At 46.1% G+C, this 16813-nt stretch overlaps 3 protein-coding genes across 3 annotated transcripts; 2 read left to right on the top strand and 1 right to left on the bottom strand.

Moving 5' to 3' along the window:
• Positions 1-1256: 1256 nt before the first annotated feature.
• F4817DRAFT_228082 (cobalamin-independent methionine synthase) lies at positions 1257-4260 on the bottom strand. Its single transcript, XM_049298893.1, has 4 exons — positions 4084-4260; positions 3897-4005; positions 3665-3822; positions 1257-3599 (listed from the first exon to the last, which is right to left on the bottom strand). Exons 2-4 carry the CDS (start codon positions 3967-3969, stop codon positions 1530-1532), a joined length of 2301 nt encoding a protein of 766 aa, XP_049155851.1. The 5' UTR covers positions 3970-4005; positions 4084-4260; the 3' UTR covers positions 1257-1529.
• A 2152-nt stretch (positions 4261-6412) lies between these two features.
• Positions 6413-9798, top strand: F4817DRAFT_367840 (uncharacterized protein; the record flags this gene model as incomplete). Its single annotated transcript, XM_049307179.1, has 2 exons — positions 6413-8021; positions 8076-9798. 2 exons carry the CDS (start codon positions 6413-6415, stop codon positions 9590-9592), a joined length of 3126 nt encoding a protein of 1041 aa, XP_049155850.1. The 3' UTR covers positions 9593-9798.
• Positions 9799-12919: 3121 nt separating this feature from the next.
• F4817DRAFT_347693 (S-adenosyl-L-methionine-dependent methyltransferase) lies at positions 12920-14940 on the top strand. The gene is made up of 3 exons (XM_049304586.1): positions 12920-13616; positions 13701-13905; positions 13986-14940. Exons 1-3 carry the CDS (start codon positions 13283-13285, stop codon positions 14461-14463), a joined length of 1017 nt encoding a protein of 338 aa, XP_049155849.1. The 5' UTR covers positions 12920-13282; the 3' UTR covers positions 14464-14940.
• Positions 14941-16813: the final 1873 nt, after the last annotated feature.

Genomic DNA, 16813 nt, shown 5'->3' with positions numbered 1-16813 from the left:
ACGAATTATGCAGGGAGGACCAGCCGTGACACGCTCGGCGCATTCCAGCTCGGTTTCCAGCTCAGTAGTGCGTTGAGGGCGGCTCGCAAAATCGCATTCAATCGTATTTAATCTCGAGCCGGGGGTATCAAGGGATGATTCGACTATGCGACGTTCTAGACCACACGCTCATCGAAGAATCTCAAACAAGCCCCTTGGCGCCACGCCTGTCCTTGTAATATGTAAGAGCGGTAAGGCTCTTGTAGAATGTTCCACGAACCTCGTTGCCATTTTTATGTTTCTTTGCAAGAAAGATAACCGCATAGGTACCATATTCTGTGTATTTTTTCTCTCTCCCTCCTCGCGATGTGGTGGTATAAGTATGTAGGATCAGTTGCTTGTGAAATCCTACAGTAAAGATCCCTTCCTTTCCATGTGGTAGCCGACGTCAATTAACCATCGACCTACCCAATTCACTCTTTAATTACGGTCTTCAAGAGATCTAGCATTCGCTTAGGCTTTTGGTTGGACCGTGCCGACAGGGTCTTTTGAGCAGGCAGGGTCCCAATCCTTCAATTAACGAAGGTTGCCGGAAGGTTACCTCATTGAGATTGGTGAAATTATCAACAGCTGACTAGGATAAGGCTGGCTAGAAATTAAGAAATTCGGGGGAATAAAGAAAAAGGAGCCACTTGGGTGGATCTCTCATTACTCTTATTATGTACTAAAACACCGCCGAACAATATGAAGAAAAGGGGGCTGACTTACGGTTTCACTAATTCGGCAACTGGATTATGATTCGTCAAGTCATCATAGCACGCAGAAGCTGTCATTTCCTCATCAAACGCCATTAGACAGAAAGAAAAAGTAAAAGGAAAATTTTTATTTTTTCTCAATGGAATAATTCCTTCGGTCATCGGTAATTGCACACATATCCGCATGCGCATGGCGTAACGCGTTAACAAATCAATAAGACGCCACATTCGATCAATAAGACGCCACATTCGAAATCTCCATGTTGCTCGCCTCGGTCCTCCGGTGCTACATCGTCAACTTTAGTAGCACCATTTACAAGTCCAATTAGCATACGCGGATAAGTTGCAGTTCACTTTCACTTCTGGTATAGTTCGGACTAGAGGAATACTGTTTGAGGAAGACTCAATTCTTCCCGAAAGCATCACCCAGTTGAATTGGGATACTTGCTCATACATCTACATCTGTTCGCAAACCCGATCCTTCCTGCACGGAGCAGACTAAATGCAAGAACGCCACCTACTCCCCAGGCCCGGTTGATGGACCATGTGGTATAATTCTTTCCCGCCCTGTATATGCCTACCTAATGTTGAATACTTCCGAATCCCGCCAATCTTTCCTTAGAACTTTTCTGGTATAGGTCCCTTTGAGAACCCAGTCATGTAAAAACGCCGATGTTGAAATCGATTATGCAGTTCCCAATGGAAATTTTTTAGCAGGCAACTCCCCACATCTTCATGCAATTATCGTCAAATTTTCGTAAAAATGAAATGCCGGCCTCCTCATACGGGAGACAATTATTTGGCATACTTGGCACGGAAGAACTTGGCTGCGTTGACCATGTTGACCAACGCCTCCTTAGTCTCCTTCCACTGACGGGTCTTAAGACCACAGTCGGGGTTGATCCAGAGCTGCTCAGGCTTAAGGTACTGAAGCATCTCTTCGATGCGGACCTTGATCTCCTGCTCGCTAGGAACACGCGGGGAGTGGATGTCGTAGACACCGGGACCAATGTGACGAGGGTAAGCCTCGTCGACAAAAACACTCAAAAGCTTCGAGTCGGACTTGCTGTTTTCAATAGACAGCACGTCAGCGTCAAGGGCGGCGATGGCGTGGAAGAAGTCTTGGAACTCAGAGTAGCAGAAGTGCGAGTGGATCTGAGTCGAATCCTCGACACCGACGGTAGAAAGCCTGAAGGCCTTGACGGCCCAGTCAAGGTAAGCCTGGCGCTCCTTGCCGGATCGGAGAGGTAGACCCTCACGAAGAGCGGGCTCGTCAACCTGGATGACATCAATGCCAGCCTTCTCGAGGTCAACAACCTCGTCACGGAGGGCTAGAGCAAGCTGCTCAGCCTGGACGGACTGGTGAACGTCATCACGAGGGAAAGACCATCTCAAGCAGGTAACAGGGCCGGTCAACATGCCCTTCATGGGCTTCTTGGAGACAGACACGGCGTACTTGGACTCCTTGACAGTCATGGGAGCCGGGCGAGAGATATCACCGACGATAATAGGAGGTCTCACGCATCGAGAACCGTAGCTCTGGACCCAAGCGTGCGTGGTGAAGGCATAGCCGTCCAAACGCTCACCGAAGTACTGAACCATGTCGTTTCGCTCAGGCTCACCATGGACGTAGACATCTAGGTCGAGCTCGTCCTGGATCTTGACGTTGGAGTCAATTTCCTGCTCAATGAACTTGTCATATTGAGCTTCCGTGATCTCTCCCTTGGTGAACTTGTTTCGTTGCACTCTGATTTCCTTGGTCTGGGGGAAAGAACCGATGGTTGTAGTGGGGAAGAGAGGGAGGTTGAGCTTCTTCTGCTGCTGCGAAATTCGGGATGGGAACTCAGACTTTCGGTTGTAGTCCGAGGGGGCAATCTTGGATTGCCTCTCCTTGACTTGAGGGTTGTTCGTTCGCTTTGAAGTAGCGCGAGCCTTCAAAGACTTGGCGTTAGCCTCAAGAGCTTCTCGAACAGAGGCAGGTCCCTCGGTAACGGCCTTAGCAATGATGGCAATCTCAACGGCCTTCTCAGAGGCGAAAGAGAACCAGTCGGCAATTTCAGGGTCGAGCTTCTTCTCGCTGGCGAGCGTGTGGGGAGTGTGGAGGAGAGAGCTGGAAGTGGCAACGATGACACGGTCCTTGCCAAGCTTCTGGATGGCAGTCTCAGCAATTTCAATTGCACGCTTCAAGTTGGTCTTCCAGATGTTTCGGCCATCGACAATACCGACAGAGAGAGCAGTCTTAGGTCCAAGAGCACCGAGGACGGTCTCAAGCTGCTCCGGGTTGCGGACAAGGTCAATGTGGACGGCGTAGACATCCTTGGGGAGGAGGTCAATGTTGTGGACGATGTCACCAAAGTAGGTGGTGAAGACCAGGCTGGGGATCTTAGCAGCCAAGCTAGCGAACTTCTCGTAGGCAGGCTTGAAAGCGGCCTTAGTCTTGGCAGGCAGGTCAAAGACGAGGACAGGCTCGTCAATCTGGACAGTCTCGGCACCGGCTTCCTTCAGCTTAGTGAGGAGCTCTTCATAAACAGGTAGAAGCTTGTCAAGAAGGTCAATGGGGTTGACACTCTGGCCACGGTCGGCCTTGCCTAGGTGGAGGAAGGACACGGGACCGAGAAGTACGGGGCGGGTGTTGATACCAGCCTCCTTAGCCTCGAGGAACTCAACAACGGCCTTGGGGTTGGCGGTGAGCTTGAAGGTCTGGTTGTCTTGCAGGGTAGGCTTGACGTAGTGGTAGTTGGAGTCAAACCATTTGACCATTTCTAAGCTAGGAACATCGACACCACCCTTCTGGTGACCACGGCCCATGGCAAAGTATTCATCGACGCGGTCGAGGTTAGCGCTGGAGTATCGCTCAGGAACGGCCTGCGGGATTCTATATTAGCTGATGTGTAGCGGGTAGCGGTCAAAAATCTTGGTTGGTAACTTACACCAAAGTCTTGGATGTGGGAGAGGACTTGGTCGTAGAGAGCAAAGTCGTTGCTGGGGATGATGTCTACGCCGGCATCCTTCTGGATCTTCCAGTGGGCAAGACGAAGACGCTTGGCCTCGGTGAGGAGGTCAGCTTGGGAGAGGTTGCCAGCCCAGTCTTGGAGATGGTTAGTAATGCAATCTTGAGCAGCATTATCCAGTACGACTGGAAAGGCCGGCAGAGCAACTTACAAGCCTCAGTTGCCTTCTTCAGGTCACGGTTCACACCCATACGGGGGAAACCCAGAACTGCAGATTGAACCATCTTGAAGGTGGTTCGAGGTATCTGGGAGAAAAGAAGCTTTCTTTGACGATGTTAGAGATGTTCTTTCTCCGGAGTACAGTGTAGTGGGAGAGGGGGTGTAAGGTCTAGACTCACGAGAAGAACAGACTGCTACTTCCAACTCTCTATATGCTAAGAGGGTTGGATCAATTGATGTGTGACAACAGTCTCTGGAGAGGAAGTAGGAAGTAGAAGAATTTAAGGAAGAAAAGGATGACAAGAGGAAGAACAAGAGGAAGAAGAAGGATTCGTAAAAGGCGTAAGCAGAAGTAAGCGGTGAAGGTGGGGTTCTTATGTGAGCTCAGAGTAGAGACCAGTAGAGAAGTAGAGACAGCTGGAGCGTTGCTGGTTCAATAAGGGTCGAATACTTGGTTCGGTGCTGGTGCTGGTTGATGAGGGGTTAACAATTTTTTCTCTGCTGTCGTGCTATGAGCTGACCAAACAGAACCAAACAAGAGCCACTAAACATGCACTAGCTCTATCTATCTAAGATTCTAATAGGATGTGTTCAGGGTCCGAAAGCGGGGGAGCAGATACTCCATCAATAAACCCCCCCATCGCTTCCTTAGCATCCGTTAGGTTGACTTGGTTGGAAGGTTGGAAGGTTGAGGCTGGTAAACCCCCCTTGTCCACCTTCCCACTGTGCCCCTCATCGCTAAGTAAGCAGTAAGATAAGGTTCAACGTCTACATCACTACATCAATGTAAGGTTGTTTGTCATGCTGTTAATACCTCATGTAAAGACGAGTTGTAGCACGCCTTCCGTTAAAGAATCAGGTACAATAAGATACATACTACCAGGTGCATTAGGTAGTGTACCTTAGGTACATAACCTACCTTTTAGGTACCTAAGGTAGGTACATCCTAACAGATTCTGCTTATTTTTGTGACACGTGAAATTGCAAGATACATCATTAGTCCTCCGCCATCTGCGGACTCGGGGTTCTACCTACATATGTAATAGCAAATTACATACATGTAAGTAGCAAGCCACTAAATCGATTCACCGACCCGTACAGAACAGAAATGTCTACTAAATCTACCAAATCTACTGCATCTCCAATCTCCATAATTTGTTTCTCCGGACGACACAACTCGGCTCCCGACCCGATACCTTACATATTCAAATCCAAGCGGGCCTAGTAATCCTTCGCAGGTGGAATATGTAGAAATCTTAGGTGTCAATGGCATCAATCTGCTACCCTTGTTCCGCATCCATGATGCTACCCTAGGTAATCAATGCCGCTTCGGCCGAACCAGTCTCCTGGATGCATACAATAGCACCGCACCCGATCGGTCCCGGTTACATTCCTTCATATCAGAGTCGTATTAGTTTACTACTACCTACCTGGTAAATAAGTCTGCACCTTATCCAAGTAAACAGCAGCCGCATCGAAGCACTACGTCCTTAAGTGGATTCTAACAATTGCTAAAATCAACATCGATATGTCAATTTCTTCGCTCTACCGCGCATTAGACGATTAACGTTCGGCCTATTCTTAGCGTATATCTTATTTCACCTACATCTAACATTAAAGGTTTGAGTCTATCGTCTATCTTAAGTTTAATGATGGCCAAACCCACATTTTGTATTATTCTCGTCAGATTTTAGTCTATGTAAGATAATAATCCAAGTCAATTCGTCCCGAAGTGTTACGAATTTTGACGTCAATTCCTAGTTGCAAGATTACGAGTAGAAATCACAAATTTTATAATCGACTTCCGACAGCGTGTGTAAATATAAAGCACTTTGTATATCGTGAACGTATAAGTTGAGCATCAATACCAAGGCATGTTGAGTATTCGAGAGAAAACAACAATCCGTTACCACCAAGTTAAATCATTTGGATTTAGTATTTTGCAATAGTAATGGAACTTTGCCAGGTACCGGTATTATGTATTAATATACTAGCAACTAACTACGAAGAACTTATTGCTAGCAAGGCGTAGTTATACGCATGTAAGGTATATTAGGCACTTACCTTGGTAGGCTGGTGGATGATTAGAGATTGTGTTTGATCAAAATAACACAATAGAAGAGAGAGGATAAGCTATTATGCAAATCGGTAGAATACTTTCTCTATACCTAGGTAGATACATAAGTTGTTATCTCGCTGCAATAAGGGGAAACCACATAGATGGACTCCCATAAGTCTACCACTTTCCTTGAATTCACTATCAGATAGTAGCTTCTTCTCGGTGATAAATTCTGTCGTAGAAAGAGCTACATATACTCAATTACTCGTATGTATCTAGATGATCTAAAGTAAAGTTGAATGGTCCGACACCAAATGTATCGAAGCCATTTTCAATGCTAGGTACTGGCCCCCTATCCAACTTTGGTTATATGGCTTCCGAGTGTTTCTTGGAAATCCATGACAGATATTAACCAAAATCCATTCACTTCCAATTGGACACTATTGAGAATGTCCATTTTCTGTTGCTATCGTACCCAGCGAACGGCAGGCCGAGAAACTGGCCAAGACGTATTTGAACTTCCAATTCGCCCTCCACGTGTGAAGTTATCGAGCCCATCATTTCCTACATCTGGATTTGAGCTACCGCCAACAGAGATCGTAGGTGGGGGGACACCATCGCTTTCACATAACCAAATACAGGAGGCCACGGTAGATCCCACTATTATCGATATCGAAGATTCGGATGATGATGATGATGAACTGGTACGGAGTACCAGAAACTCTAGCACGGGTACTCTAGGAGCTATTAGAACCAAGTTTATTAGACGCTTGTCTCAGAAGTCCGAATCTAAAAGACATTCGCAACAATCTCTTGGTACAAGCGACGAGGAGATCGCACGGCGGGCTGAGCTGAAGCGACTAATGCGGAAGAGAATCCAGGAGGAGTTGAAAAGTGAAAAAGAACAAGAAGAGGTCGAAACGAAAACGGGAAATACCGAAGAATCGAAGCCGTGCAGCACCGCTAACGTCGGATTTCCTCGTGGTGGGCCGCGCGATAATATAGAATTTTGTGTCTTAGATGTGAGCGAAACCAGTCCTCAGGATAATGCCTATGGCTCTCCGGATGTTGTGCTCCTTGCTCTCCCAGCCAGCCATTCTCAGCCAGGAATTTCCCTTCGCCGGTGTAGCTATCCCGGTTCCGGTTCAGCTTCTCGAGCTCATGAGGACGCTAGTCTAGAGTGTCGTGGAGCCGTGAAGGCACGCAGCTCCTTACCGCGATTTCCCTCTTCTCCCCAGTTAACTCCCGTTCACATACCGAGTGCTAGAGGCTCGGAATCCCTCTGTTCATGGCGACTTTCCTACAGCGCCGAGCAACTCGCGAGGTACATTGGGGTACCCGAGGCGGTTAACCCTGACGAATCCTATGAACTCGCTGAAATTAACACTCGACGCGGTATAATTGATGGAGAAGATGAACGTATAAACCAAGTTGAAGACGATTTGTTACGTATCCAAGGGCCCACGACGAACGAAGAACCAGATGAGGATATAGTTCACGACAAATTGGCCCCTGATGAAAGTCAGCAATATATCCAAAGCGACACGGAGAATTCTGAAAGTCAATACAGTGGAGGTCCTGAAGACACAAGCTTTAACCAAGATTCGCCATTAGATATATGGTTACGGAGCCAAGAGTTGCAATCGGCGTCAGCTACGCCGAGTAGAAAGACGAGTGATATGGTACAGCGGACCGTTCCAGAGAGCTCTGGTGTCAGTGGCCCTCAAAACGCCTTAGATGAAGTATCTGGAATTCGGTATAGTCCTCTAGGAGTACGGCCACGCAACTCAAGTGCGGATATAATAGTCGAACCGGTTGAGATACTAAGTAACTGGCCTAGCAAGTTGCAACGGTCTATGAGGACACCTAGCGATACTTTTGATGGTCAAGGTTCGAAGCCAACTGACCAGACTCAAGAAGCCTCTTCATCTTTCTACGCATCTTCACAGTACACCACCAAACCCAACAGTTGCCAGACAGCGGCAAAAGAGTCGCGTCCGAGCTTGATGGAGTTTCTGGGAGGTCGGAAGACGGTGGCTCCATTCTTAGGATTCAATCGTGCGTTTTTCTGCTGTATGAAGTATCGCCATGGTGTCTAACATTAATACTTAGGGTTCATATCGTCTAGTCGTACGACAGATGCTGAGAAGTCAGACGTCAGCTCATACAAGACTGCTCCTAACAACGCCTCAGCGTTAGACGTGACTATGCAAGGAACCAGACAGCTACAGCGTCCTACGGCGGAAACAAACTCGGCAGCTGTCTCAGATACGGCAAGTTTTAGACAACGAGAGACTGAGCTCAAATCGATTGAAAAGCGATTTGGACGAACTCATCCCCGCCGTGATATCACCGCTCCGATGGTCAGCAAGTTCCGAGAGGAATTTAGCGAACCCAGAACCAGAACTTCGATAATTTCCAAGAACTCCATACTAGCTAAGTTTCACTTACAGATTCCCAGAATAGCGAAATATCCAACTCAAGATATACGACGGTATAGTGTACGCGACACCAAGTGTAGGAGTGAAACGAATCTAGACGCCGAAGGTGCTCGCCTTGGCCAACATAAAGTAAGTACAAGTATCATCAACGGAAAGCAAGTGACTTCGTCTCTAGGATGGGAATCTGAGGATGTTGCAAACTCTGTGGACCCGCGGCAACAGACTGCTGTACTTGATGGATACATCCCCAGAATTCGACGGCAAGAGGTGAACTCTTCAGAGTCTCTAAGTTATCACAAAACCAGTCATATTGATCATATACTACACCCGAAGCCAAGAAAAGAACAAGGTTCGACACTTAAACCGCTATCTCGCCACGAAAATAATAGTAGTCGACAATCAGATATATCTGGTACCGTCCTTAGAGAATGGGTGAACTTGATGAATGATCAAGATTTGAAGCCCCAGGACGAACCGAAAACGGAGCCGCAGAGCCATGCTCTTTGGAGATTACGGACACCTCCTGCATCATGGGCAAAATGGCCCTCACATACACGCCAACAAAGAACGGGGCCAGCAGGGGAAGAAGATAATGTGACCCCGAGGGATTTCGCAGTTCGAGTAGAATCAAATGATAGTGGTACAACGTGGTCTACAGATAAACCTGGCGAGTCATCAAAGAGGCACATTGCCCCTACACGAAGTTTATCCGCTCAGCTTGGTAGAGCTATGAAAGGAGGTTTAAGCAGGGTCGTTCAAGGCACTATAAATCGGGCTTCCTCGGAAACATACCATACTCGACAGAAGCTGGACGGACACCTGGAATACCCCGAGCTTGAAATTCTCCCGATACAGGGGGGTTATGAAGACTTACAGGCACTCGAACAACAAATCGATACAATGAAGCGCGGGTCTGCGACTGCAGAAAGTCAATTAGCCAGCCTGAGTATGGATAATATGAGACCGCCCCTGAGCGCCCGCCTGGCTGAGGAGGTGCATATGATACAGCATAAAGCCCCCAGAGAGGGCTTCCAGGATGACGAGACCGCGGTACAAAATTCACTGATAATTCCTGTTGCAACGCTTGTGCAAGCAAAACCGGCTCCAAAACGTATTACCGTAGCGGCCAGTCGATCCAGAGCATCTGGATCCTACGACAGTGGCGAAGTCCGTGGGCACGAACAATGACCAGAAGATAACACCGTAATGGTAGAGGACACTCGTAGCACGCGGGCAGCTTGACATCGGTTTGTATGATTAAAGTTTATGGGATATACTACCATGATGATAGACTTCTGTTAGGCAAGACGCGATACAATGAGGTTATAGCTTAGATTAGACAAGTCCCAATCTTCGTAGAAAGGTGCATTAACAACGTCCTAGGGAGAGGTGGCTACGATTAGTGAAGGTGGAGGGATCCATATATTAGAACAAGTTAGCATGAGTTATAGCCGAAGGAGGACAAGGAGGCATGTCCCGCGTTAGCATTTGCCGGTTGTCGAGGGTATGGTATCTATCAATATCTGTATGTACGGGTGGAGTTCATGGGGCTCGATGTTTGTAGTAATATAGGGCCTTACTACCCATTACATTCCCCGACTCGATATTCACTTATTCTTGGTCGAATATCAGAAGCCGCGAAGAGCGGTGAGTTGGTCAGGCGAGTATATTGGACATCGCACATCTCGATAGCGTGGCCATAGGAGCGGAGCTCTTCCGACTCTGGTTGCGTAGGCCACGTGTGATCGTTTCCGAGAAGCGGGGAGCAGCCGGGATTCTAGGTGCTAGTTGCTTTAGGTAGGTACTCAGCTGTTCTACGCGTTGGCGCGGAATGCCCCTGTTCAGTCGGCGTTTCTTTCACGGCCAGATAGATGCCTAGTTCTCATCGTGTTGTATCGAAGAAACTCGGATTTCGGGGTCGTTTGCTTGGCCGTATATATGGAATATACGTGCGAGGCTAGGACGCTGAAGCCCCTAAATTAGTTTCAGTAGTATCCTTAGAATTTTGTCGTCTTAGGTATTATTATGTTGTCCTCCCAAGTCGCCGTATTCCTAGACAAATTATTAGATATGGAGCTGAGAGGAGAAATTTCCACATAGTTATTAGCTTAGCGAGGCTAAGCCGGACTTCATGGTAATTAGGCTGCGTTACGAGGTGGAGCAAGAAGCAAGGAAACAACTTCGTTGTATACATACTGAAAGTATCCTTTGTTCTAAATGTCTCATCCAGAATTCTGACTACCTAGCTGCTCGATAAGAGTACTTAGGGTACCAGCGTCGAGAATACAAGATATCGACGTATAATTGGTATAACTAGCTTTGTAAATACTGACGTTGTAGTTTCCAATTGCTGCCTAGAGGACCACAGCAGTAATTCCGGAGATAGACGACGCACCAATCCAATGCAATATCTGCACTCGAATGTTGGTGCCTTTAAGTAGGCGGTCTGACCTAGCTAATGAATGATAATAGCTTCTGTATAGGTGTTCTTATTACTTGCAGGCGACTACCGCCGCTACCGCCGCTCCACCAACTTAATGTGCTTCTTAATAGGTCGACTTATAGTAGGAAGGTCGATCAACTCGTAATTATCGTGACAGCGAGGGCGGTGATGGAAAGGGGGTTTGACGTGGCATAACAGACTGCGTTCATCGACAGCTACGTGGAGGCATATCTACGAGCACTGTCTATTGCAACGCGCAAACGCAGATTTGGATGTTGAAGCTGTAGATTTTTATAGTTTTGTTCCGTCCTCGATCGCTTCGCGATTTAGGAGTCTCCATAGGGAATGATATATTCAAAGATACAATGTCTATGGTTTGCAACCACCACGCAAGTAGGGTAGTAGCCGTCCTCCACGGATCCAATAATTCAAGAATTCAAGCTACTACATCCCGCGGTGATGTAGTATTTTCGTCAGTCGTCATTAAAAACTGCAACATGGGGGCTGAGACGGCTAATCTGCAAGTCAGCCCTCGCAGCCAATTATCATTTAATCTCGTTTGCCTGACACGACCATTGGCTGAGGGATCGCAAAAGATGTATAAGCGGGAAGATAGCGGTCTGCGTATTGCCGTCTGGGCTCTTCTGGACCCGATAGTTTGGTTGTCGCTGGTCGGGGTGTGGTATTCAGGAGTAACAACAGCATTTGTGGGATGTATGTAAGCGGCATGCATATCGTCTTCTCCGGTATCCCATGTTTCTGTTGACGAAACTCTTGCTTGAAAGAACTGGGTTCTATGTATTAAGGCAAAGGGGAAGAGCTGTTATGACCTATGATAACTTACAAGCCTGTCAGCTTGCCTAGCTCAGCTATTAATAGCTATAACTAACTTAGGTACTTACATAGGCACGAGAGCATTATAATGAGCCGTGCGCACTTCTAACATTACCTTGTTACAAACTATCAATTTGTTTCCATAGAAATGGGTCGATAGAATATGTAGGTACTTATCTTTTTTGTGTGTGTCTTGTTCTTATTTGTTTTGTTTTAAGAATGACTTACATAAGGGAGGGTAGCATTACCTACTGTAGGTTGATTATCAAATTAAAAAATGATTATACTACCTACATAGGTAGGTACCTATCATAAAGCGCGTTAAAGCGCTCCCGCCGTTCCGGAACCTAAATGCATGGTACCGTCCCAAGCAAGCGTTCCAATTCGGTCACGCCACACGGTAACACAGCATAAGGTCTTTACCATACGGACGGGTCAGCTGGGTCAGAGGTACATATGTACATACATACAAAAAAACGCCGATATTAGTTACCGAGGATACCCCTAATCAAATCATTTTTTTAGCAATCATATCATAGTCACGTCTTTTTATCTTAATGCTTTAATGCTCAATGCTTAATTACCTTAATTATTCATGCGTTTCGACATAGTATGGATATCTATTTCAGGCAGGTCGGTAAGTACTGCCTTTTGTCCAAGGTAGTCTAAATGCTCTAAGTGGTGACTTGCCTAGCCTTTTCCTTAGGTACATATGTATTGAGGCCCATAAGTCCACTAAAAAGTCTATCCGGGCAGCCGGGTATTCTAGGGAGGTACGTACACCAAAGCTGACCTCCTAGACCTGACCCAAGGCGTATGAAACCAAGACTTTTTTTTCTTTTTCTTTCCCATCGTACAACATGTGTACCGTAGAACCGGGATTCATGTGAAACGCAGCTCCAGTAAAGTTTGATATATTTCCCCATTATTATTATTCACATCTCACGCGTTGAATCTTTTTGACCTATCAGCTTCCTTACTTCTACGGAAGCGTGGAAACATGGGAACATGGGAATACATATGTATGGAAGCACAGAAGCAAGGAAGTCTCCTAGGTTTTGTCCTTATCCCTTTAGGGTACAAACCGAGGTCCGGTTTTGGTCTCTCACCGACAGAAAGGCGCCGCTTGCGCTCAGTTCCAAATTGCTGGGTCGCAATGGGTCATGCTTGGGTCGATTCTTGGGACCCCAAGTTGCGTTCATCACCTCACTTTTGGTAAGGTCGGCTTGCATCTCATTGAAAGTCTTGACACCCTCCATCTGCAAGCAAGCGGGGATCCCTTCCATCCATAGCCAATAGTCCATCGTCTCGATATTGGTCGCCATCTTGGCGGGGCTTTTCTCCGTAGTGCTGGAACCAATCCGTTGCCATCATTGATCACCAAAACCCTACCATAGATACTTCCCGCAGTCCCCCCGATCTACGTAGTCTACGTATAGAAAGAAGGGAGAGCCTCTTGTTTAATGGTGCTCCTTTACGAAAATGCAACCTTGTCTTAAGCCCAACTAGACCAATCATAAAACCATAAAACCATAAGACCATAAAACCATCAACCGAACGTAAATATCTTCCTGATGAGTTAACTATCGCCTACGCCTACGATGAGCAGAGACCAAGAACAGCCCCAAATCGACGCCGACTCGATCCTATCGGTGTCGACGGACGAAGATGTTTTCGATACTCTTTCACTTTCTGCCGACTCCATATCCATGTCCGATGAAGTTCGCGATTATGTCTATGAGAACTCACGGCGCTATCACAAATATCAAGAAGGCCGTTACCACTTCCCCAACGACGATGCTGAGCAGGAGCGCGAGGATATGCAACATGCAATGTTCATGCTTCTATGCGATAGCAAACTACACTTTGCGCCTCTTAACAACCCGCGCTCAGTACTTGATATTGGTACAGGGACGGGCATCTGGGCGATAGAGAGTAAGTACGCACTTCAGCCAAAAGTGAATTACAAGTTACGCGACCTAATTCAGTACTAACAAGTTCGCTTTCGAACATAACTAGTGGGCGATGAGTATCCAGACGCAGAAATATTAGGGATAGATCTGAGCCCCATACAACCTTTGTGGGTGCCCCGTAATGTCCAATTCCTCGTGGACAACGTAGAGGAAGAGTGGCTTCAGCCGGCAAATTCATTGGATTATATTCACGCTCGCCAAATGGCATCGACGATTCGGGACTGGCCCGCACTTATGACAGAGGCGTTCAAGTAAGATATTCACACAGCGACACGTTTTTTTTTTTTTTTTTTTTTTGCTCACCGCAAGATCGTTGACCCACAGGGTGCAGGGCATTGAAGCCGGGCGGCTGGTTCGAGTTACAAGATCTGAAATGCTGCGTCGAATGCGACGACGACACAATGCGCGAGGACGATCTTATCGCAGAGTTCCTTAGCAAAATCGTGGGAGCGATGAGTATTCTTGGCGTCGACTGTATTACCGCATTGGAGAAGTACGAACAGCGGTTGAGGGACGCGGGCTTCATCAATATCCAAAGGACGATTCTGAAAGCCCCGCTGGGAACGTGGCCTAAAGATCCACAGCAGTCAAAAATCGGCCTATATAGCCGGAACATGATGTACGACGGCCTGCATGGCTTTGCCATCAGGCCTTTTACCCACGGTTATAACTGGACGCCAGAGGAGGTTGAAGTTTACCTAGTGAGCGTACGAAAAGCGGTGCTACGCTCTAGGGCGCACCTTTACATCCCATTCCATTGCGTTTATGCACAAAAACCCCCGGAGCCGGCCGCGGCACGCTCAATATGAGCTATTCCCTTTACGATATCGTGGTGGGTTGATACTAGTACGGACTGAGGGCTCTCCCGGCGCTAGCGGATCGGCGTATTTATGGGATCTATTCATGTTTGATACCAGCGATCATGATCACGGTGGTTCAGTACCCGGCTTTTAGAAGGGGGGCTTTCAGGACGAGCGGGCATAGATGGAGGCTGTCATTTACTGGTTTACTAGGTGCTCCTGAGCATCCCGTATCTTATGCTTCAAAAGTGTTGGCATGGGCAGGTAGTTCAAGGACCTTACGCATTGGCCGGGGCGGAATGGCGCTGCATTTGCCTGGGGGGAGTCTGTTACAAACGAGGTGGTTTAAAAAAGAGGATTCTCGAGAATCATAGGGGTAAACCTATTTTTATAATTATGAGTCTAACTATATGACTTAGCCACCTAAGTACAGAACCGCATCACACTTCTATATCAATATTAATAGAATTCCGTGGTCTATCCGCTTTTATATACTGCAAGATGCTAAGTGACTACTAATTCATTGCCTACCTTAGTAACTTTGTAGTTTTGGATCTGCGAAGCGGAAAGGGATAACGAATCCCTTGCATAACTAAGATAGTATATTTAAACAGAGCACTGCGGCACATAGGGCGCGAAGTGTAGAATTGTTAGGTACCAGGCTTATTCCGATGAAGTCCACCTATAGGTGCCTATGTATATTTATTTATAAGACTATTTTTATATGATGTTCATAAAAACCGCGATGTTATATACCGTCGATAGAGAAGGAAAAGTGTAAAAGACGGTTTAGAGGTATCGACGACCGCTACCCGAGAAAAACTAACAGTGCGCAAGTGGAAGCTCAGTGCTCGCGACCCGGCAACCCCGTTTTTACTCCTATAGGTACGGTTATTAATATATATAAACTTGCATCTAACAGCTCTTACTAGCAGTGTAGTGGTTCAGGTTAATCCTCGAGGCGCTCAGATGTTTACTAGGCAAATAGCTAGGCTCTATTATAAAGTTCATGAGGCTCGGTATAATTACTAAAAAGGGTTGACTAGTAATAAAGGAAGAGCATTGCATTGTAGTATTGAATTGCTAGGATAATGAAATACGCGGCAGTAATGTGGCATATTAGGTAGTTAAAATATGAGGCTTACATTTTGACTAACCTGACCCAAATAGGAGGCGAGCGTAAGTCAGCATTTAAGTCGAGAACTATTCCAACTTTTAAATTTGGGACGAAGCCTACTGACGCATGCTATGCTAAAGACGCTACATTTGCTGGATTTCTACGTGGGAGAATATTCCCTGGAGTTCTCCTCGGTTAGATTTTGAAGGTGATAATATTATCGGGGTAGGGGGCTAGCTCTAGGTATACTTATTTGGAGGTGGAGTGCTCAAGAGAATGAGCTATTCGGATAGCGACCTGTAGATGACATAGTTTCACCTGTAATCCTTGATTATTCTAAGAAAATGGGTAGTTTTACGGAGGGTAAGATTTAACTACCCGTTGTAAGCAATGCAATGCACTAAGGGCTGCCTTTACCGAAGAGAACTGGATAGATCAGGTAATTTGCAAAGAGAGTTAAAAATGGAAAAAATCAATCTCACTGATAAATAAAACACGGTGTATTTATGTTAGAGTTGGTATCAAAAGAGAGCGCCCTTGATCGTCTTATAGATAAACTTTGTACGGCTTCTATGCTCGCGCATACCTATGCTATCTTTGGAGAACTCCTTTCCATAGACTCGAGTGTTGTTAATGTTAAAGAATAATGGATAAATGGCTGGATAATAGTAGAATAATAAATGGCAAATACGAGTGCAGCACGGACTATTACTCATCTTTAGTGTCAAGTCAATATATTGTCTTGAAATGTAAATCTCTAAGGGGAACGGGGTGATAGTCTGTATCTAAATAGTATCATTGACTATGCACTATTGCTTATACATATTACCGAATATATGTCAAGTGCATTGCTACGTACCTAACATAATTACGGAAACAAATAATTTCCCGAGTAATTGTAGTTATTTTGGCTAATATGGAATGAGATTAAGCTGTAGCAGCCCGTATTTAGGGTATAAGTGATGTAAAGGACCTATCACATTAAGTGTAATCAAAGAGAAGACCCACGTCTCCATATACAAGGAACGGGTGTATCTAATCAGATTAAGATGCCCGTATAGACTTTCGATTGACAAGTCAATAATATGACCGTGATTCTAATTTAAAATTGACGGCATTCAAGAGCTCAATTGGAAATATTAAGGTTGGCTCTTAATATACATTTCGGTCATTTATAAAAGACTTGCATTCAACTTTATTATGCTTATGACAATCAGCTAGGTTAGGTGGTATTCTCATATA

This window comes from Daldinia loculata, assembly GCF_022478755.1.
Source record: "Daldinia loculata strain CBS 113971 unplaced genomic scaffold F4817scaffold_55, whole genome shotgun sequence".
In the NCBI taxonomy this organism is placed as follows: domain Eukaryota; kingdom Fungi; phylum Ascomycota; class Sordariomycetes; order Xylariales; family Hypoxylaceae; genus Daldinia; species Daldinia loculata.
Note: the sequence above shows the minus strand (reverse complement) of the source record. Positions and strands in the feature narration are given on the sequence as shown.